At 39.8% G+C, this 22,445-nt stretch overlaps 1 protein-coding gene across 17 annotated transcripts in view; it reads left to right on the top strand.

Annotated features, from left to right (window-relative positions):
* The window catches only part of PDE4D (phosphodiesterase 4D), a 1,663,062-nt gene that overhangs the window by 1,573,531 nt on the left and 67,086 nt on the right, over positions 1 to 22,445 (top strand). For 16 of the 17 annotated variants that reach the window (XM_037799050.1, XM_037799045.1, XM_037799053.1 and 13 more), the window contains one exon: positions 20,648 to 20,760. In XM_037799050.1, coding sequence (XP_037654978.1) covers positions 20,648 to 20,760 — 113 coding nt within the window. Of the gene's footprint in view, positions 1 to 18,654; positions 20,562 to 20,647; positions 20,761 to 22,445 lie in introns of those variants that run through there. The other variant, XM_037799062.1, reaches the window with a different exon arrangement.

The raw sequence follows: 22,445 nt of genomic DNA, 5'->3' as shown, positions 1-22,445 counted from the left end.
TTACAATGGGTCCACACCCACAGAAATGGATTAAAGAACGTTTTTCTGGGGTACATACAGCTCCAAACCAACACAGGTTACACTGAGAATAAATGCCTCTATGGACACTGAGCAGAAAAATAGAGAAAAGCTTCATTCCAATAGAGGCTTATTTCCCCAGCACAAAAATTGCTCCAAGTTATTTTTTAATCTCAGGCTATGAGGTTTACAGATGCTTGAACCATGTTAATGTGCCTCTAATTCTTCAATTATTGATTCTCCAATGTGTTAGAAGCTGCAGAAACATTACAGAAAGGTAACCTTAATAAGGTAAATGTCCCATGCTTTTTCGGCTTAACTCAAATCAACAAATATTTATTGGATGCCTACTATGTGACAACGAGTGTTTAGCATGAGAGATCAAAAAGTGAGTTCGATATTGCCCCAACCTTCAAGAAACTCAGTCTCATGGTAAACAAATCATTGTAGTAGATTTGTTTAGTGACTTTACAACTTGAAGAGTTAACTTCTGATTTGGCTCCCACTCATCAAACACAATATTTGCCAGTCTCCGACTTTGGCGGGAAATCCTGCTGGGTGGTAACCTGAATTCTTCCCAGTCCCCTACTAATGCTAGACAATATGACAAAATAAACAGGGTGGCCAGGCTGTTTTAGTGAGGCTCTTTTGGCCCAGAGGTCCTTGTTTTCCAGACAGCTAATTTATTTTTTTCCACTCAACAGCCTTTCCCTACCATCTGAGCTGTTCTGACAAAATCAACCGAGACAAGCCACAGAGATTTAGGATGTCTGGGTTTAAAAGGTTTGCTTGTTTAATTAGATAAATAATTTGAACGTCCTTTCCAGGATTACTGCTCCTAATCACAGTGAGAAAAGCTGGAAAAACTCTCCCAGTCAGCCAGTGCTGGATAACAGAATCTGGGGGAAGAATGAAGCATTGGGGTGAGGTGGGGATAATTTTTTTAAATCCTAATATGCTCTAGGTACCTGCCTAGTAAAATCATAATAATATGAATTTTTTGAGCACTTACTATTTTCCAGGCACTGTTTTACATGCAGAATCCTATTTAGTTTTCAAAACCACCCTATGATGTAGGTAACTACTTTTCCCATTTTACAGACAAGTTTGGGTAAGTTGATTAGCTTATATATTGGGCTCAAAGCTAGTCAGTGGATAAGTTTCCAGGTTTGGAAACAAGGATTGCCTTACTCTAAAAACTATTCTCTTGAATTTTAGTCCTTCTCTGGCCCAGCATAACCCAGCAGACCATCCATTTGGGGATTAAGAGGAATAGGGATGCAAAGGCCTTGCTTCCTAGGAAAGAGGGAGTCAGAGCTGGAATATGGGCTTTGCTCATGTAGGATGGGAACCTTCCTTCAGGATCTTACCAAACAGGTTAAATTCAAGCACCAGCCTCATTCTGAAGCAGAATTACTTTAGCAATGATTACTTGCCCTGTTGAATGCACTTCCAAATCTCCATTGCCTCACAAAGAGAGCTGGAGGCTGGGGCCATATGGCTCATGGGGAGAAGGAAGAGGCAGGCAGTGGGTGCAGCAAGTGGGGAATTCAAGCTGCAGGCAGTGGGTGCAGCAAGTGGGGAATTCAAGCTGCAAAGTTTAATCAAATTCTCGTAGTGCTGGATTCTCTTCAACAATTTATCTGGCAGCCCCAGTTTTTCCCCTCTGCCTTCCACAATTGCCACTTTTTTGTCCTTTTAAAATATTCTCTTCTTATAGTTCTCAGCTTCCAGTCAGTTGAGTTTCTACACTTTCAGAGACTCATGCCTATTCTTTTCTTCTCTTCCCAGTAGTTGTAGCTCCCTGCCTTCTCCTGACCCTCAATCCTTGGCTTCCCTTATACAGAATTTGAGAAGGAAAACATGATTTTGAGCATGGTGTCCTAAGGTCTAGTGCCGTGAGCCATTTCTTGCCTTGTCTTAGCCATCAGGTCCACTCTTCGTGTTGCTCACACACTGTTCCCTAAAGCCTAGCCAAGCTTGCAAATTGATCCTGAGTTACCAGGTGGAGGAGGCCATAGATACCTCTCCAGGAGGCCTGTCTGGGTCCTGTAGGCTTTCCTGACTTTCTGTGTGTGTCCTGTGGTAATGCACTTGGAGTTCTTTCGAAATCACTGTGATTGCTCATTTGTTGTTCACCACCTCTAGTAGTGGTCTCTGAAGCCAGAGATCTTGCTGTATTCAGCTCTGTAAGTTGAGCACTTCTTAGAGTATGGATATGTCCCCCTACACCCCAACAGGTGTTCAACAAGTGTTTGTTGGAAAGTAGTGAATGGAACCAAAGTTTAAGTAGACAAGGATAAATCATGAAACAATCTCTAATTTCCCAACTTTGTCCATGAAAAGGGCTCACCCCTGGCAAAACCAAAATAGACAAAGTATGTGGATCCTTTAAGACTCCTGGACCCATCTTCCCCTCTATCCTGGGCCTTCTTGCTGCTCTATACACAGCTTGTCGTTGGACAGATCACTCTCCTTTGAAGGAACTTCTGCCTGAAGGATACAGGCTTAGAAAGGCAGGAGATCACTAGATGGATGGAAAGAGGGAGGAAAGGAGAAGAAAATCAAGTGCAAAAACAAACAAACCAGAAACTCAGTATGAACAAATACGCAGAGATGGGACTCTAAGGAAATATGCTGACAAGTGTAGTGAAGGTGGGTGAGTCACAGGGAACGGTGATGACAGATGGGTCCAATGTGGTAGATTTTAGAGGGTCTCTGAGACCTCTTAATGAAGTTTGGATGCAATCCAATAGGCATTCAAAATTGATAATGTAGTCTTGGGTAAGGAGTGATACTGTTATTATTATAAAATAGATACTCTGGGAACATTAGGTTATTTAGGAGGAATTGCAAGAGGAAAGACCCCAGAGATGGAGGGAACAATTAGGTGCACCAGAAATTCATTTGCAAGGTGTTAAGGACTAGAAAGGAACATGAGGGCCAAATAGAAAGATTTATTTTTCATATTCATTTTCCAATGAAAGGTTTGGGCTGCATGGTGGTCTTTTGGAAACAGTGCTCCCTGCCTGGCTGGGTAATTAGTGATAGGTCATTGGGGTCAGATATTTTTGGTCAGGCCTGCGTTCCTCACAACACATCTCATAGGGGTCCAGTTGGTCGTGGACAGCTGAGATAGTTTGACTAAGACCATTCCTAAGTAATTGTTGGTAGAACCAGGAAAGGAATCTATGTCTTTTGATTCCAAATCAAAGAATCTTTCAGTGACCCCGTGTTAGCATTCCAGATTCCAGAAGCACTTTTTAAATTTTTCAACCTTGAAATTGTAAGGTCCTTATGGGTACATCTAAAACACTATTCTCAGGAAGGTTTCTGTCACTAGGACACTAATGTGGCTGTTGACGTTATAGGTTGCAAACTGGCCACGAAGGCTGTTCTAGTTTGCTAATGCTGCCGGAATGCAAAACACCAGAGATGGATTGGCTTTTATAAAAGGGGGTTTATTTGGTTACACAGTTACAGTCCTAAGGCCATAAAGTGTCCAAGGTCACACGTCAGCAATTGGGTACCTTCACTGGAGGATGGCCAATGGTGTCCAGAAAACCTCTGTTAGCTGGGAAGGCACGTGGCTGGCGTCTGCTCCAAAGTTCTGGTTTCAAAATGGCTTTCTCCCAGGTCGTTCCTCTCTAGGCTGCAGTTCCTCAAAAATGTCACTCTTAGTTGCACTTGGGATATTTGTCCTCTCTTAGCTTCTCCGGAGCAAGAGTCTGCTTTCAACGGCCATCTTCAAACTGTCTCTTATCTGCAGCTCCTGTGCTTTCTTCAAAGTGTCCCTCTTGGCTGTAGCAAGCTGGCTCCTTCTGTCTGAGCTCATATACTTCTCCAGTAATCAAGGCCCAGGCTGAATGGGCGGGGCCACACCTCCATGGAAATTATCTCATCAGAGTTATCACCTGCAGATGGGTGGGGCATATCTCCATGGAAACATTTAAAGAATTCCAAACTAATCAGCACTAAAATGTCTGCCCCACAAGATTGCATCAAGGAATATGGCTTTTGGGGGACATAATACATTCAAACCCGCACAAAGGCCTATGGATCTATTTTGTTTGGCCCATAAAGTGTTTAACATTTTTTTAAATTAGTTTTCAGTAGCTTAAAAACAGAAGTTTTTGCATTAAAAAAATCAATGTGGGGAATCTTCTGAAAAATCTGAAGATCTGGCACCAGTGAGCCAGCATTCCCATATGGCACCAATCTGCTGTGCCCTCTGCAGTCTCCCACCCACTGCCCCCACAGTCACCACCAAACACATCTTTCATTCATTCACATTATCTGCCATGCTCCGATAGGCACTTTAGTGAGGGAGCCCTGCTTTAGGTATTCAAATGGTAAAACTGTAGTGCTCTGGAGGAAACACACACATTTCTGGAGAAATGACTTACAAAATATATGCATACCAGACAGTTCAAACCTCAGCATGCAATGTGGTCTATTTCCTTCTCACTCGCAGTAGAGAAGGAGAGGAAGAGGTTTTTATTATTATGATGATGATGATGAAGGAGGAGGAAGACAGAACTAACATTTATTAAGCTAGATGATTTAATACTCCTTACCTCAGTATTTTCAAACACATTGGCAGATTGCAAAATCAATTTAGTGGGTCAAAACCAATAATTTTTTTTAAAAAAATTAAAGATAATAGATTAGAAAATACCAGAGTGAATCACAAATAATAAGGGTAAATATTATTTCATGATGGTCTGTTTCAATTCTGTGTCTAGACGCTGGAATACACACACACATGCAGTTTCAATTATATAGTGAATGCTTTTGCCTTTTGTGTATATAATTATTTTTTTTTAGTTTCACGTAAACTTAAATATATGATTTGCTAAACAAAGCCTGAAAACAAATACTTACCAAGACTATTATGTCTAACACACCAAAGTTACTTTTAAAAAGAGTCTACCCACATAAGGTCTTTTCTAAAATAAATCCAGGTATCAAAACATTCCTGTATGTACTTTTTATACTATTAGTAAGCATCCATACCTCTTCAAAAATGAACATAATTAGCAGTAGTATTTATTGCATCTTTACTTAAACAAACATACTATGTCATAGTGTAAATTTTATTTCTTACCAAGGTTCACTGTTGAAAAATTTGATAGCCGCTGCCTCATTTCATTTAATCCTCCCCCAAATCCTGTATGGGTGGATTCTGGGGCTTCAGGAGAAGATAGCAATCTCCACAAAAGTTAAAATTACCCACAATTTTTGCTTATTGGAAGAACTCAAAGAATACCAAAAAAAAAAAAAAAAAGAAATGTCTGATTAGCTGGGGCCTTGAAGCAGGTGAAGAAAAGGTACTTTCAAGGTGACCTTTCAATTATTGGGTCTCCCTGACTACTAGGGTCATTAGTAGTTCTTAGGTCCCTGGGGACAAATTGTGAAAACAAAACATACAGACTGAAATTAGAAAGCAGACATAAATATCTAGAAGCTTCTCCAGTGTTAGATTTGTAACAAAATTTAATATGAATTGGAATAATAATTCCAGTGAAATAGTGGATATATGGAGCATAGTGAGCTTAGCACAATTGCAAAATTCACAAAACTTAAAGTTGTATTTCAAGAGTTAAGCTATGTAATGCTGTTGAAAGAAAATATGAAGCCACCAGAAGGATACACAGGCAACAATTAATTTTAGTGGATCTCAAACTTTTTTAAATCAACAATATTCTACTCCTATTAATGCCTTAATTATCACCATGCAAAATGCCCATACATTAAATAAAAAAATTATAGTTAGTAATTATGCTCAGGAGATTTGTCAAAACATATATAATATATGTATACCCATTATGTTTTCAGACAATAAGGGAAACGCAATGCAATTTTTTTTTTCATTCTTATCAAGGAGCAGTCATTTAAGCATAAACTTGTAGTACTCAAAAATAAAATTTGGGTTTACAAGATCAGGGCATGGCAAGAAGTTTCTAGATTGCTGTGGAATATGATATGTTTCTAAAAACAAATCTTAAGAAAGAAAAACAAACGGCATGCTTTGTGCTTCTTGCTTAAAGAAACAGCTGCGGTTGAAATTGTTTAAAGTTGCAGGTCCAAAGAATGTTCCTGCTAATTGTTTTAATTCTGTAATTTTCAGAGAGATGCAGCTGCTGACCACTACTGTTATAAATAATGTGGACACAATTGTTTTGATAGCTGTATTTTAAAAAGAGGAGGGAAAGGATTGCTGTTTAAAGCAGCTCTTGTGTGTTACATGTAGCATACATGATATGTATTTACAAATGTTAAATAAGGCATACATTTAAGTTTAACCAACCCAAATGGAGTAGACATATGGATTTGTGATTTTGAAAATTAGGGTTAGTCTTAAAATTTAAATGAAATGTGGAAAATGGCCTTGTCAGGGGAACCCTCTGTGGGATATAATTTTTAGCCCAGTTTTTCAAAAGTGAAAACAGAGGTGCAGAGAAATTAATAACAAGACCCAATTTGCCACACAGTTGCTAAGTTGCCCAGCCAGGACATGAACCTAGGTGTCTCTGTTCCCAATGCCATGCTTTTTCTGTTACTCATAACCGTCATAGACGGTCACTAAAATGGATACCTCCAGAACTCTTGGCTTATTGCTATGCACCCAGACTACTGCAATGGACTCTTAATCTTCCTCCTTCTTTCCTCTCCATTCTATTCTCCTGGGTTACCAGTCCACTTTTCCAATTCCAACAATATCTACTAGCTCAAGGCCACACATATCACTATTCAATTACTCTACCAGGCTACTTTCCACCCACACTTATAGCCTTTATTCAGGCCTCCAGACATCTCTTCCACCTGAAAAGAATGCCAGCTGACTTCCTCCTCCCACAGCCATTCAAAGCAGGACTTGGTTGATGAGCTACATCCAGTTTCACCTTCTTCCTGGAACCCTGCACACTCAGCTACAGTCCATACAGCCCTCTCTCTGCTCTGAACTAGAGTAGCCCTCCCTGGCTGAATGATTTATATGCCACCTTATACTGTTCTCTAGACAGTAGCTGATCATGTGTCTGATTTTCTCAGTGGGATATTATAAATCCCTTCCCAGGCACAGGCCACTGAATCTTTCATGTGCTTATATTTCCCAGCACCTAGCACATCAGAGAGGCTTAATAAATATGTACGGATTTGTTGACTGCTCTCTTTCTGGGAAAAAGAAAGAGAGAAAAGAGAGAACGGAATGGACAGGGGACGATTACTCTCTGACCGTTTCTCGGCAGCATAAGAAGTCATTAGAAGAGGAAATATGACCACCTTGGTGAAAACTTCAAACATGTGGGAACCTACAGAATACATGTATTTTGTTTCTGTTTTGGACTCACTTAAATGATGTAGACAAAGATTTCCAAAGTACGTTTAAGGAAATGATCATTGTTATATGGACAAAAAGGGGTTCAAAAATCAAATAGGTTTAGAAAATACTTGTTTAATGACATTAAACATGTCTTTGCTGTAGAACTTTTAGATTTTGGTAGGTTCATGTCCATTACAAATCACTATGAAGAGCCTACCTATACAACATTTCCCAAACTTATTTGACCACAGAACTCTTTTGGTGAGAAGCATCTTGATGGACTAGTGCTTGTTGTAACATTCTTTGAGAAATGTTGGAAGGATCTTCCCAGTAACCTCACAAAGTAGATGGTCCTCTGTCATTATCCAATGAAGTATCTTTTTATACAATGGTTTTAAATAATTTGATGTGTTCCTGTGAAGGCCTTAGATTGTAGATCTTAAATTCTGTACTTACACAGCTGGTTAATGCTCAAGGGTTGGTGGTGATAATAGAAAAAGAGTAATTGGTTTAGGATTGAGAATGTGTGACAGAGTTAGGAAACCCTCAAGTATTAAGTGCCTTATTGCAGACTGACTTATTTTAACAACCTTTTAAGGTAACTATAATAATAGTTACTATTTATTGAATACCTATTATAAGTCAGATACAGACCTTGGTGCTTTACATGCATTTCTCATAACACTGTAATTCCCAATTTACACAATGGCCTCAGGTATTTAAATGGATAATTTAAGATAACACAGCTAGAACAATGGAAAAGCTGGAATTTAAATTCATATCTGGCAACTCAAATGTTTATGCTCTATCTGATATGTCATACTATTTTCCATGGGGAACACTGTAAGTTGTAGATTCTTGTGTAAGTATGAAAGAGTTTTCTTATCCAAATCCAAATCCTTATAGATACTCTTTTATAACTAGAAAACTAATTATTATTTTATAAATCTGTGTATGTATGGAGCCAGCTCATATTATACAGGTATACCAGATATATTCTTGAATTTTGAAGCTGGCTTTGTGTTTTAGTTTGCTAATGCTGCCAGAATGCAAAACATCAGAAATGGATTGACTTTTATAAAAGGAGGTTTATTTGGTTACACAGTTACAGTCTTAAGGCCAAGAAGTATCCAGAAACAAAGGGTATCTTCACTGGAAGATGGCAAATGGCATCCGGAAAACCTCTGTTAGCTGGGAAGGCACGTGGCTGGCATCTCCTTGCCTCCAGGTTGCGTTGCAAAATGGCGTTCTCCAAAATGTCCACATCAGCTTCCAATGGCCGTCTTCAAAATGTCTGTCTCAGCTCCAGCTAGCTATGAGGTCCTTCTGTTTGAGCTTATATAGTGCTCCAATAAACTAAAAAAGGCCCACACTGAATGGATGGGGCCAGGCCTCCATGGAAATTATCTAATCAGCGTTATCACCTACAGTTGGGTGGGGCACGTCTCCATGGACACTGAACCAATAGGTTCCAACACAATCCACAATAATATGTCTGCCCCTACAAGAATGCATTAAAGAATATGACTTTTTCTGGGGGACATAAATATATAAACCAGCACACTTTGTAATGCATACACATTTAACAGACACAATTTTACCAGTAAGCCAACAGGACTTCTCATTCATGTGTTTTACTAAAGTACCAGGAATGAGAATAAGAAATTACCCTTTTAAGGATCTGTTCAAAAGATTTAGAATGGCTTAGTCTTTCTTTGGAAATCTTTTGGGTGTATTTTTCTTAACACGTCTTAATCCTTTAGATGAAATGAATGTCACTTTGGCACTCCTTCTCCTTAGGTGTCCCATAGTGAGGGGAGTAAATGGTTAAGAAGAGATTTATAAGAAAGGAAAAAAGGGAAGAATGAAGGAAAGATTCTGGGGTATGTTTGATTAGAACGATTACTTTCTCTCCTCTATTCAGAAAGGAATTCTTAACCTGGAGTCCTTTGTTGCTTTAGGGAAGACAGAGAACACCTTTAAAATTAAAAAAAAAAAAAAAAAAAATCATACACATTTATTCAGTTTTCTGGGGAAAGAGGGTTTAGTTTGCATCAGATTTTCAAAAGGCTTATTAGACTCCCATAAATGTTAAGAAGCACTATAATGAGGTATCTTTTTAAGTGCAGGGAATCAGAAAGTAAACCTACCACAAGTGTCTCCTTTATGGGAAATTTTCAGGAAAGAGACCTGGCAAGTGAACAGTAAGAACACAGATCAGGAGATAGGGGAGACAGTGTGTCCAAGAAAGAATAGTGAGCAATGGATCAAATAAACTTAGGGAAAACAAATTTGTGTTATAAGGGGACTTGGAATTATAATAAGATTAAGAAGGATTCTCGAGAAAACTTTCATGTTGTAAGGAAAATCTTAATAATAAGTCTAGAATAAAATATCCAAATTATTTACAAAAAGAAAAGGAAATAATGTGTATGTGGGATAAAGGGATGAGGAAGGGGATGGAGGTTGGATGGTGGGGACTAGAGCAGTGAAAACACAGGACAATCTCATCAGGAGTGGATTAGATGTTATTTTATTTTGTTATATTGAGACATATAAGTTTAAGTATGGCTATTAAAAGTAAAAGTGAGCACTACAGATTGGCTGAACTTAAAACAACCAGAGGAGGCAGGAGATTCAGTTCTTCTCCCCACTTTAGTTTGCACAGGGAACCTAGTCTCCTGATCTTGGTAGGATGGCACACAATCGTACTCCATTCACCTGTATACACATCATACCTGTGTATTGACAGATTCTTTTTCACTTTCACCTTATTTTGTAAGATCATTCTATGTATGTATTATAACACATCATTTTGATTCTGATATTAATATTTCACTTCTGTAAGACACTATAGTATGCTTAACCATTCCTAACTCTGGAAATGTTAGCTACTGATTATCTTAGTTTGCCAGGACTGCTATGACAAATGCCTTATACTGGTTGGCTCAAACAACAGGAATTTATAGGTTCACAGTTTGGAGGCTAGAAATCCAACATCAAGGTATCACCAGACCATGTCATCTCCCAGAGTCTGTAGCGTTCCGGTGGTGGTTCAATCTCTGCATCTGTCACCTGGCAATATTTTTCTTTCTGTCTCCTTATAAGGACCCCAGTCATATTGATTAAGGCCTACCTTGATTCAATTTGGCCTCAAATAAAAAAAGATCCTATTCACAAATGAGTCCACACCCACAGGACTTGGAATTAGGACTTGAATATGTCTTTTGTGGAGGACATGATTCAATCCCCAACACTGATAATCTTAAAAAGAGAGAAAGAGCAGAGATTGAAAGCAAGAGATTGAGAACAAGAGATAAACAACCAGACAAAAATCAGTACATTTGGAGAGCCATACCTAGGACAACTGCTTGAATCTTACTTGGAAAGAAGTATTCTTAGTTGTTAGAAAACAAGGATATTTTTCAGCTCTTCAGTCACACAATAAATGTTTGCTGAGTGCCTGTAAATGTCAGGAACTATCCAAGCCATTTGTAGAAAGGTCCAGATACCAATAGAAAAGTGATATAAGCAAATTCGTAGATAGAAGCCAGCAAATTGTGTCCAGGTGAAAGGATTGACTAAGAAGAGCAACCTTAGGTGGGATAGTGAATAAAAGATAGTTTGGAAAGGTATTGACAGACCATCTGAAAAAAGACCCTGTGTGAATCCAAGAAATGTGATGTTAATACAGTAAGTAAGAGGGAGCTTTGCAGCGGGTTCTTCAGCAGAAGAGTGACACAATGAAAATAGGTATAAAGGAAGATTATTCTGACTTCATAAACAGTACTGAGGTGAAAAAATTGAACTCTAGGAGAATAAGTAGGAGGCTGTAACATGAATCTAGAAAGACAGAGAGAGGATTTTACTGAAGGTGGCAATTATAGAAATTAAGAAGAAATTAGTAAATCAATTGGCAAAGTGGTAGATGGGAATATGATTGGGAGAGGTATGACGATGTCAGAGATGGGTGTATTTACAAGCCTTCCCATTTTTCAATAGCCTCATTTCTCAGAATATCTAGATTTCAAGTAAAAAAACAAAAACAAAAAATGTCCCATATGCAACACCCGATATACAAGTGATCTAAACTCACAGAATTCCAAAATCATGGTATTGAATGGGATCTTGAGGCATCTGATTAGTTGAAGAATTTTCTCTAATATAAAAGCTGCTTTGACCCCACTCAGGTTAACTAACAGTGAACAACCTTATAATCAACACCCCACTCAATGCAGTATCAGAAATCATAGACTATCTGAATGTTAGAGCTGAACAGACCCCTGTCCCCATCTCTTCAAACTCTTCATTTTCTATAAGGAATGCTTTGTGCAGCTACTGACAAAGATAAAGAGTCAAAGACAGTGTCATACCGGAAGGTTCATTGTATATGATGGAAATACAAATCGCTCTCCACTGCCCAGGAATAAAGTAACTCCTAAGGTTATGAACAGGAGTATGTAAGTAACATATATATAGCTGTATTATTGGATTTTTTCCCAGCCTTCTTGCAAAATGTTTATTGTTATTTTACTAAAACAACTTTCCCAACAAAAACAACTTCCTTGCTGGCATTCTTTAACATTCAGACTTGTGTTGAAATATGAATTATGAATGAAAACCAGTTTTAACCCAAACTCATGGATATATGGCCTTTCTTGAATAACAATGGCCATTCTCTTTTTTTGAAATTCTCCTCTTTATTGACTCCTGACGGCTTTTCCTCTAGCTCTGGGCATCGCTTTAGGATTTTCTCTCTCTTTCTCCTCATTCCACATTTTCTTTACAGTCAGTCCCATTACTTCAACTACCAGATAGAAGTTCATGTCTTCCAACTATTTATTCCCAATCATGCCATCTCCTATCAATTTTGGAACAGTGGAGATATGAATAAATGAGTAAATGAATAAAAGAACAAATGAATAAAATGTCCAACCTAGACTGCGCTCCATCACTTCCTATAATCAACTGTCCATTGTGTGTTCTCAAACAAGTGTTCCTCTGGCACCTCTAGTCATTTTGTCCTGAACTGAACTCATCATCTTCCCTCCAACCACCTGTCAACCTGGCATAAGGCAGAGTCCTCATATGCGTCTGTCATCTGTCCTTTTCTTTCATCCAAAGCTCCAGTCCTCCCTATTGATTCTACCTCCTTGATGGCTCTCAGATATACCTGTGCCTCTCTATTTCTGGTCCTCATCCTCTCTTACCTGTATAGCAACAGTGTCCTACCTAGTCTTGTCCTCCCTCAATCCTCTTTTCACACTATTCCCAGAGTAATCTTTCTGAAACTCAGATCTGACCGTGTGACTTCCCAGATTGGAATACCTTTAATGACTCCTTTTCCACCTTTATCTTTATCCATTGCATGACCTAAACTTTGCATCCTTATCTGTTCATAGCTACATGAATGGCTTGTATTCTCCAGCTGGCATGCAATGGCATATGTTTTGTCCTCTGCCTGAAATGTCGCCTCGTATTCTTCACCTGGTTAACTCATCAATTCATCTCTCACAACTCAACTCAGGCATTCCTTCTTTCAGAAAGCTTTTCCAGATCTCTCCCAAGCTTTGGAAGGTGGTACCTTCCCTGTCCCTTATCCTCTGCCATGTGCTTACCTGTACCTTCTGCCTTGTTTCATTTACATACCAGCTGCCCTATAATTGTCTTCCTCACTGGATTATGACTGACCTTCTCAAAGCCCAAGTTGTTTCTTCTCATCCTTCTTTTCTATTTTTGTTCATTAAATGAAAAGAAGATGGGATAATAAATGGCCAGATCATCTTAATCAGTAGGATGTAAACTCTGTGATACTTAGCAAGAACTTTTGACTTCTTTCCTCATTGATAAATCCCCATCACTTACTATAGCAGATGGCATATACTATGTACATGCTCAAAAACAATTATGCATGAATGAATGAGTTGCTCCACAATAAACAGTACTTCACATATCTTGCCTTGTTTGGAAGAAATAATTTTCAGTTTTAACCAAAAATAAAATGGAAGTGAAAAGAAATCTAGGTTTATTAGAGAAAGAGGTCATTGATTATAATCTGTATAAATTTTACATGAATCTAGCAGCAAGGCTCTCTAGCATAAGGCAAATTTATAAGGTACAGAAATGTCTTCAGACTAAATTTCTGCCCCATTTCTTGAATTTCTCTTTTTTCTTTCTCTCCACCCAAAAATTGTTTCAACTAATTATTAAGTATCTGGACCCATAGGTTTTCCCTAGGTGTTAGTTGATAGGCTTACTTGAATTAATAGAATTATTTGCTTTTAAGTTAGAAATATAAGATAAAATGGACGAGGGAGGAAAAAGAACCTACTAGGTGAGCAGTGCTAGGCTGTTTATTTAACTCACATTTTCTCATGTAAACTAAAATAGCCTTCAAGATTCTTGTTATTATCCCCAGTCTACAGGCGAGGAAAATAAGGCCCCAAAATATAAGGTGAATTGACTTGGATTATGGTTTGTATGTAGTAGAATGGAAATTGGAACCTCCTTCACCTCCAGTTTCCTTTAAGGAATAACGCTACAGTCACATATATGTTACATGGAGCCCCTTACCCAGATGTCTGATTAAACTTGGCTCAAACTCCAATTCCTTGCACAAGAGCCCTCCCTATTCTTGCATTGAGTTCCTAAAACTTTCTCCTTTCTCTGCTTCTAATCTCTAGAGTCAGTTTAGGCAGACATTTCTGCCTGAACCTCAAAGTTCAATCCCTTCACTGGCTTATACAAAACAAAACTTTCCATCTCAGCAATTTGTGCCTTTAATAACTTTATTAAAGATAGGGGTTGAGGAGGAGATTTACAGGGTAGAATTACACTGAAACCAAGAAGACTCTTTTTTTCCACACACACAAACACACGACACATATTTCCTCTGAAGAAACCAGCAAATTCTTCCCCTTTCTTATGTAGAAGAAATCACAGAATAGTTCCACCAAACCAGGGTTCCTCAAGTTCTCACCTCATCACAGGTAGCCTTTTCCAATACATTCTTGCAGGCAGGCTCTCCCTCGAAGAAATCATGGTGACTATAGTTTTCTCCATCTTGTTACATTATATCTAAAATTTCAGCAAATAGCAGGCTGTGGTTCTTTACAGCAGGAAGCCTAACGCTTCTCAAGTCATACTGGGCAGTCCTTCTATTCATGTCTGACATATCATGGGAGCATTGTCTTAGAGAATAATAATTGTCAAAGAAGCAAATGTTCTATAAATTATTTAATTTTTATTTTAGCAATAATATGGCCAAAGTTAATGTTCTCACTGACTTCAGTCTTGCCTCCTTCAATTCCGTTTATTGCACAGCCCTAGAATGTGCCATGCAAAATAAAATCAGATCCCAGATCATGCAGCGTTCTGAATCACTCAGCAGTGCCTTGTCTTGAGGATACCATCCAAAGTCCTGCAAATGCCCTACAAGACTTTCATGGCCTGTGTCTGTGGATTCCTTCAGCCTCTTTTCCCCCAAGAGAGGCCCTGCTCATGGTGGTTCATTTCTCTATATACACATGCACACAAATCTTGTTGATCGTAGGCCCGTGCATTTCTTCACGTTGTTCTTTTAAAAATCCTTTCTACCCTCTTCACTTACCTCCTATTTCTTTCTTTAGGACTCAATTTTTTTTTTTATCATCATTTTATTGAGATATATTCACATACCACGCAGTCATACAAAACAAATTGTACTTTCGATTGTTTACAGTACCATTACATAGTTGTACATTCATCACCTAAATCAATCCCTGACACCTTCATTAGCACACACACAAAAATAACAAGAATAATAATTAGAGTGAAAAAGAGCAATTGAAGTAAAAAAGAACACTGGGTACCTTTGTCTGTTTGTTTCCTTCCCCTACTTTTCTACACATCCATCCATAAACTAGACAAAGTGGAGTTTGGTCCTTATGACTTTCCCAATCCCATTGTCACCCCTCATAAGCTACATTTTTATACAACTGTCTTCGAGATTCATGGGTTCTGGGTTTTAGTTTGATAGTTTCAGGTATCCACCACCAGCTACCCCAATTCTTTAGAACCTAAAAAGGGTTGTAGGACTCAATTTTGAGATTCCTCTTCTTGAGGGAATCTTCTCCCACTCCATGTCAGTTCCAGTCAGATTAAATAATGCTCTTTTCTTTTCCCATAGCCCAGTGCTTCCTTCTTACTGAGTGCCTTTTGGAGTAGAGCATTCCAAAATTGTCTCCTCTGCTGGACTCTAGCTTTCCTTGAGATAAAGGACACTCATTCTTTTAGTCATTTTGTTTCTGCAGACTCTAATAAAGTGCTTGACACATAGATGGTGCTAAACAAATGTTCGTTGAATTACTGGTAGGACTAGGAGTCAGTAAAACCCAATCCAGCATTTATTTCATTTAAAAAATCTTATTCAAGTCCTAGGCAACCCTAGGAAAAAACTATTTGTACATAATGGCAAGATAAAAGAAAAAAAACTAACAAAATTAGGTACATCCTCCCTTTGAAGTTTTTTTTGAAGTACTAAGTATAATTTTATATATTTCATGAGATTTTTACATACTTCGAAACAAGAATTCGACACCAGATACACTTGGAAATTAGAGCAGCTTACTAATGGCAAGCTCTGCTTGAACTGGTTACGTGTACACATTGAAAGCAAACCTAACACCTTCATGTACTTCCAATCAGATAAAATGCATAGAGGAAAAAATTGTCAACAAAAGTTAGAGCTAACCTGCACAAAATTGTTAACTTCACTGAGTAATGAATTCAGCAGGTATCTAGGTTAAAGCAGTATATGGTGAAACAAAAAATCATTTTTCTCTAGTTCTACTTACCCTAGACACTATCAACTCCTTTCTTAGAAACAAAGAGGGAATTTTAGTAGAAGTTAGGAGAGGAGCAGCTGCATATTGTTTATGAAAGAATACATTTAAGTATTTGCCCTTTGGAGCTCTTTTGAGTTTTTTGATTAAAAATAATCTGAATCAACTGTCAGGTTTTTTGTTGTTGTTGTTGTTGTTGTTGTTTTTTAATAAAGTAGAGGTCAGTGGTGTTCAAAATAAGTGATATATTTTGGAGCTGTTCTCTTCAATTACACAAATAGGCCTGTCTAGGACTTATGACAAACCTATAGAGACCTTTAGTTCCTCAAGTGTTGTCAAAGAAACAAATATCCACACAGTTATAAGTCCCATAGAGTGAATCCTTTCACCTCAATGGTCAACATTGCTGTAAGTTGTGGGTAAGTGTAATCGGCTGAACATGTAACAAGAAAACTACTTCAACCTCTAGCTAACTACTGTGGCTCCTGAGGCTATTACTTCTTTCCTTTTGAAAGAGAAGCTGCTGCTTCAGCATCTTCTCTTGGAGACCCTGGCACCATTTCAGGCCATGTGTCAAGGGAACCCTTGAGCACATCACGATGACGGAAGCCAAGTACTGGCTGGCGAAAGTTGAGTACTGTTTGTTCACAAAGGATCCTGAGCAGACCACAGGTATTACATAGTTCAAGAGTTCCCTGAAGAAAGCTGATGCTGCTCTAGGAGAGGACTTCTAAAGGCTCAAGTTATTTCTCAGTTGCTGTTCTGTAGCTCTCGCCTATCTTTTTTGGAATCTAGCCAACAGTTTTTTCTGGGGTATTTTTCTCCCTTTAGTTTCTTAGCAAGATTTCAGACTGTTCAACAGAAACATTTTCCATATATTTTTTAGTAGTGCCACAGTGAATATTATTCTCTACAGGGGAGGAAAGCATTTTATTAATGAATACAGTATGTGTTCTTGGTAAAATTTAAAATTAAAACGGCTCACTGTTTTTGTCCTGCTAGCTGTCGATGACATTTAGGTGTGTTGTTCGGTGTGGTGACTCAATTTCCTGTAGGATAACTAGCAACCCCACATTGAGGCTTTTTCAGTAGGGATGAAAAGGTCAGTTACTTGATGTCTTTGACATTTGGGGTTAGAATTCCTGAAAGTTAAGTGTTAATAATGATCCTGAAAAACTGTGGCTAGCCATACTGCCCATTAGCCAAGGAATTTGGAAAAAGTAGTATTCTTAGCCATATGCTAATAGCTACAATAATTCTTTATTTAAGCAACAGCTTTTTAGAACAAACTTTTCTTTATTTGGCTGTTAGTAATTATTTTCTTACTTACCGGTATGTGGATGTGTTCTGGGCCATTTTTTCTCCCTCCAGATTTATACAGTTTATGAAGAATATGTTAGAACTTAACATATATGCACACACCACAGTATGATCATAACCAAATGCTAATTATCCAAATATGTCCATAATTTGGGCTTAAAGTGGATCTTTTGAAATAAAGTGCCCTTCTTGTCGCTGTGCTACCTTCTGCATTTAAGTGCATAATGTCTTGAAGTACTAACCTGAAACTGTCCTGAATTATTTTTCCACATTAAAAAATAAACACTGAAATATAATATGTGGTGCCACATCCTGTTAGGTCAGAGGCCTGTATTTGTACTTCTGATTTCTGAATTTTGAGAAGTTGGTGAAGATGGGGAGGGGAGTTTGCTTACTTACTGGGGCTCAGACTTTGGGAGAGTTGGAGTGCCTAGAAGAGGAACAAAGAAAGCAGAGCCTTGGAGGTACAGAGAGGAGACTCCTGGCTTCAAGATGTGACCACTGTCTGGAAAGATGGTGGTGAACAGATCCTACTCTAAAATAACCTATTGGATGTGCTATCTATTGACAACTAGACCTAAAATAAGTTAATTTCCTACATCCCTATTTTAGATAGTCAAGGGAAGAAAAAAACAAAACTTTTATATCATATGGTATATGTACTACCATTGGTATCAAGTTATGCTATATTCACATCTGGAAGGTATTAAGTAAAATGAAAATGTTTGCATTAGGGTCACAGGCTTAATTTCTGTTAATGATCTTTAGGGGACAGGATTACAAGGGACTTCCTACATTATGTATTTGTGAAATGCCTCAATTTTTATAACAAGCAGTTTATACTTTTATATTTTTGTAAGCAAAAAAAGACTATAAAGGCTATATGGATAAAATATTTTATACTTGCTATTTAAAATTATCCTTAAGGTTGTTTTTTTTTGTCAATGGAAAAAAAGCCCCAATCTTACACCTTAATTCACTTGGCAAGATTTAAGCAGTTTGTTCACCTAGAGTATATATTTACAGAGATTGGTGCAAAAAAAAAAAAAAAAAAAAAAGAATACAAGAGGCAAATTTTAACCTAGAGTCCTCAGAGTGAATAGTAAACAGTTCAAGAATCCTTGATAACAACTAGCCACGTGGCACATGTAACAATACTTTAAAAGTTATTCTAACTTTGTAAAATTTTATATGGAAATCTATCTGGAAAATCCCAGGAGCCTGATATTGAGTCCATGAATTGCTTTGCAGTGTTAGTGAGCATTTATGGAGTCTAAATGTCAAGGGCAGAATTTCTTCTCTGCCAACACCTATAGATTTGAAGACAAAGAAAAGGGATCTCACCAACTTCATGTAAGCTTTTAAACATATTCTAATTGACAATAACAAAGTCCATGAAATAGACTCTCAGGAGTTTGAATTTATTTCCCTGCTGAATGGTTTGCTTATTCACATGTTAATGTAGTTAAGTTCTCCTAAAGTTGATTAGCTTATGGAGCGTGCTCCTGGTCCCCTGGACCAGTTTTTGTAAATAGAATCGATTCCATATGATGCCTTTGGATATTGTCTTTTCATTTTCTCACGTTTGTAGTTTATTCTGTAAATGATGGGTAGAAAACACTCTTACAGACTTTCTTCCTTGGCAAGAGACCATTCTGGTCTCTGATATACAATTCCACAGATGAAGGGAGCACGCACACAAGGCGCGCAAACTGTCCATATTATGTGGTGCATTCTTCTTGCTGTTCCTTTAAGATAACTCAGGGAATCTGGATGTGAAAATACAGCAAACTATAAAAGCTGTGAATTCTAAAGTATTCCGATCCTACAACATTTTATGTTTTGTTTGCCTGTTTTTGTTCATCCAAAAAATGTACAAGTCTGGTACTCAGCAAGGGCTGGGCTGGGTACTGAAAGAGTCTGGTCTTAAAAGAATTGTTTTTATTCCCAGAACCAACCTGCTTCCTTGGAGTAGGTAAATCCTAAACCCTCAGAAACGAAGAGGTTGAGCGGGTCCTAAAGAACCTTGTTTGGGCCGCCCGCGGGACTCTCCCGCGAAGCCCCGCTGGAAACAGCCCATAGGGGTGACGATGAGGCCGTAGCAGTCGGGGCAATTAGGTCACCGAAGAGCAGCAACTCCGCGGGCCGCACGGAGTCCCTGCGGGGCAGGTGTGCGGTGGCGCGCTCATGCGCGCCGGGTCGCTTCCTGAGCTCCGCTGCGGGCGCCACTTTGCGCGGCTCGAACCCGGGCGGCGGGCAGCGGGAGCTCCACGCCGGGTTTTCCGCTGCTCCCCTCACACAGACCAAGACCAGACCCACAGACACACGCTCGCGCCTCCCCGGCACCGCTTCAAAGCGAGCGGCGCCCGGCTGCGCAGGGTGATGCCACGGCGAGGCGGTGCTGCCGTCGGGGGCTACGGCTGCGTGGAAGGACGCTGTGGTGGCCGGGGAAGGCTTTTGCAATTCAGAATTTTTTTTAAAGGGGGTTGAGGAGGAGCCAGGCAACGCCGAGGGCTGTGAGGGGCGTGAGAGGGGGAGTGTTCCCGGAAAGCCGCGGCGATGGAGGCGCTCGGCGTCCGCCGCCGGAGGAGTTGAGAAAGAAAACAGGAAACGTGGTGGCCGCGCACCCGGCGGCGGCTGATTCATTCGTTTCAGGCGCCGCGCAGAAGGCTGGGCAGGCAGGGCGAGCGCGAGGCGCTAAGGGAGGCGGCTCCAGGCTGGGGACCGAGGAGATCCGGCCGTGGACCAGACGCTCCCTCTGCGGGGCAGGCACTGAAGCGTGCGCGTCACCCCCTTCGCCATCCTCCAAAACCGGGCGCTAGGACTCGAACTCTTGCCCTCCGCACCGTCCGAAAGTCGTTTTGTGGGCTTTGCGTCCGTGCCCCAGTGTAAAAGTTGGCTTGCCGCACTTTCCGCGCCCTCGCTGGAACCGAATTGAGACGTCAAGCTGGAGAGACCGCGCTTTCCCGAGGCCGGCCGTCTAGCGACCAGAGCCTCGGCCTCCCTCGCGGTGCCAGGCTCGGCAATATGAAGGAGCAGCCCCCATGTGTGGGCACCGGGCATCCGAGCATGGCGGGGTATGGCAGGATGGCCCCCTTTGAACTCGCTGTCGGCCCCGTGAAGCGCTTGAGAACTGAGTTCCCCTTTCCCTATCTCTTCGCAGAGGAGGCCTACCAGAAACTGGCCAGCGAGACCCTGGAGGAGCTGGACTGGTGTCTGGACCAGCTAGAAACCCTGCAGACCAGGCACTCCGTCAGTGAAATGGCCTCCAACAAGGTAAGCCCCAGCTTTGCGGTCTTCGAGGCCCCGAAGCTGCTGATTCCCACGCTGCTGAAGCCACCAGTCCCCGTGGCCCCGGGAAATACTTAAAGATATTTGTCACACTTAATGCATATTGGATGTTCTTCCTTTGAAGAAAGGTTCCCTTTTCCCGGCCCCCTCTCTCTCTTCCATTCATTCCAGGTGAATTAAACATTTTGCAAAAGCAGCTTTGACACAGTTTGATTGCAGTACCCTCAGGACAATAGTGAGTCATTTGGGGGGGGGAGGAGGGTTGTCCTAAGTGCCCTTGTAGCAGAAACCCAGTATTGCATATTTAAAGGTATTCCTTGGTATTCCCAGATAGAAATTACAGTTGCTAGGTGTCACTGAAATAACTTGGATGTCACCACCTACTGTATTCAAACTCAGAAGTGTTCACTGAACTTGGAACTTTAACCCTCATTTTCTAGTCGTCAGGGAAGAACTGAGCCGTTATATACTCAGTTGCTTAAACACTTCCACAGGGCACGTCAAGACAGTTGGAAAGCTTCATTGTGATCATTACGTTTGATTCCATGAATCTTAGAGAGAAAGGCCAGTTTTCTGAGGTCATCTAACTTCAACGATGCTTCGATTGGGCATTTGTGCCATCTGGGCCAAAATGCTGGTCTTGGCACTTAATGAAGTTTTGGGGGCCCAGAAGTAACCTTGAGCCTGAGACAGCCTTAAATAGCCCAGAAACCCAGGTAGAATGTTTTCAGTTTTGCTATATTTTTTGGACTTCCTATTCTTTTTGTTTTTAGTTATATAATTAAAAAATTGGGATTATGGATGTTTTTAATGACCATTTGGCTAAGGGGCAGGAAAGGAGCCCTGCACATGTTGTTTGCAGATGTCTGGTAACTTTCTATGGCGATTAGTAATAGTTGCCTCTTAAAGGTATTAAGTATTTTTGGCCACCTATTTTACAAGGTCATGAAGGTTATACCATTTTACTGTTTACGTGCGCATATATTTCAATGAGTGATGCTTTTTTTTTCTTAGCTCACTGTAGTTTTCATCCCACCTGTTTTTTTTTCTCATGAAGTTTTTTTTAAGACTCCAGACTATAGCAGCCAGTTGATTGCCTTATCTTTTGCTCGTATTGATAGCATTGTTATTAAAGTGAAAAGTTGGCTTCAAATAAACAAAATAAATGGGGCTTCCCAGTCGTTGCCTGTAGGCAGTTCCCCTTCTTCCCACTACCCTACTCATCTGTACACTGTTGATCAGATCGCCTTTTTGATCATTTCAGCCTTATTTTAAAATTTGGCATGACTCCTCGTCAAAATGTTCCAGTATTTGATCTCTTATGAGGATTTTTTTTATGCCCTACTGTGGCATCAGGTGCCATTGTTCTCATTTGGCTGACAAATTATTTTGCTACTGGTTAGTTTTATAAAAGAATGATTTTATAAAAAATAATTTGCTTCACAATAGCAGTAGACATGTGCTGAGTATCTCCAGTGTCCTAAATGCTGACCATTCTGCAGTGGCCTGAGTTCTTAAATCTGTTGTCTGGTTAATTCTGTATAGTAAAAGGAAAGACCAGAGCCTGAAGGTACCTAAAGACTATCTGTTTATGTTTTCAAGATGATTTGACAGTATTAACCTGAACAACTAGTACTTAACTTTCCCTAAAAATCTATACTCTTGATGAT

The sequence above is a fragment of the Choloepus didactylus genome, chromosome 11 (genome assembly GCF_015220235.1).
Source record: "Choloepus didactylus isolate mChoDid1 chromosome 11, mChoDid1.pri, whole genome shotgun sequence".
Taxonomy (NCBI): Eukaryota; Metazoa; Chordata; class Mammalia; order Pilosa; family Megalonychidae; genus Choloepus; species Choloepus didactylus.
This window is presented reverse-complemented; position numbering and strand designations above follow the sequence as displayed.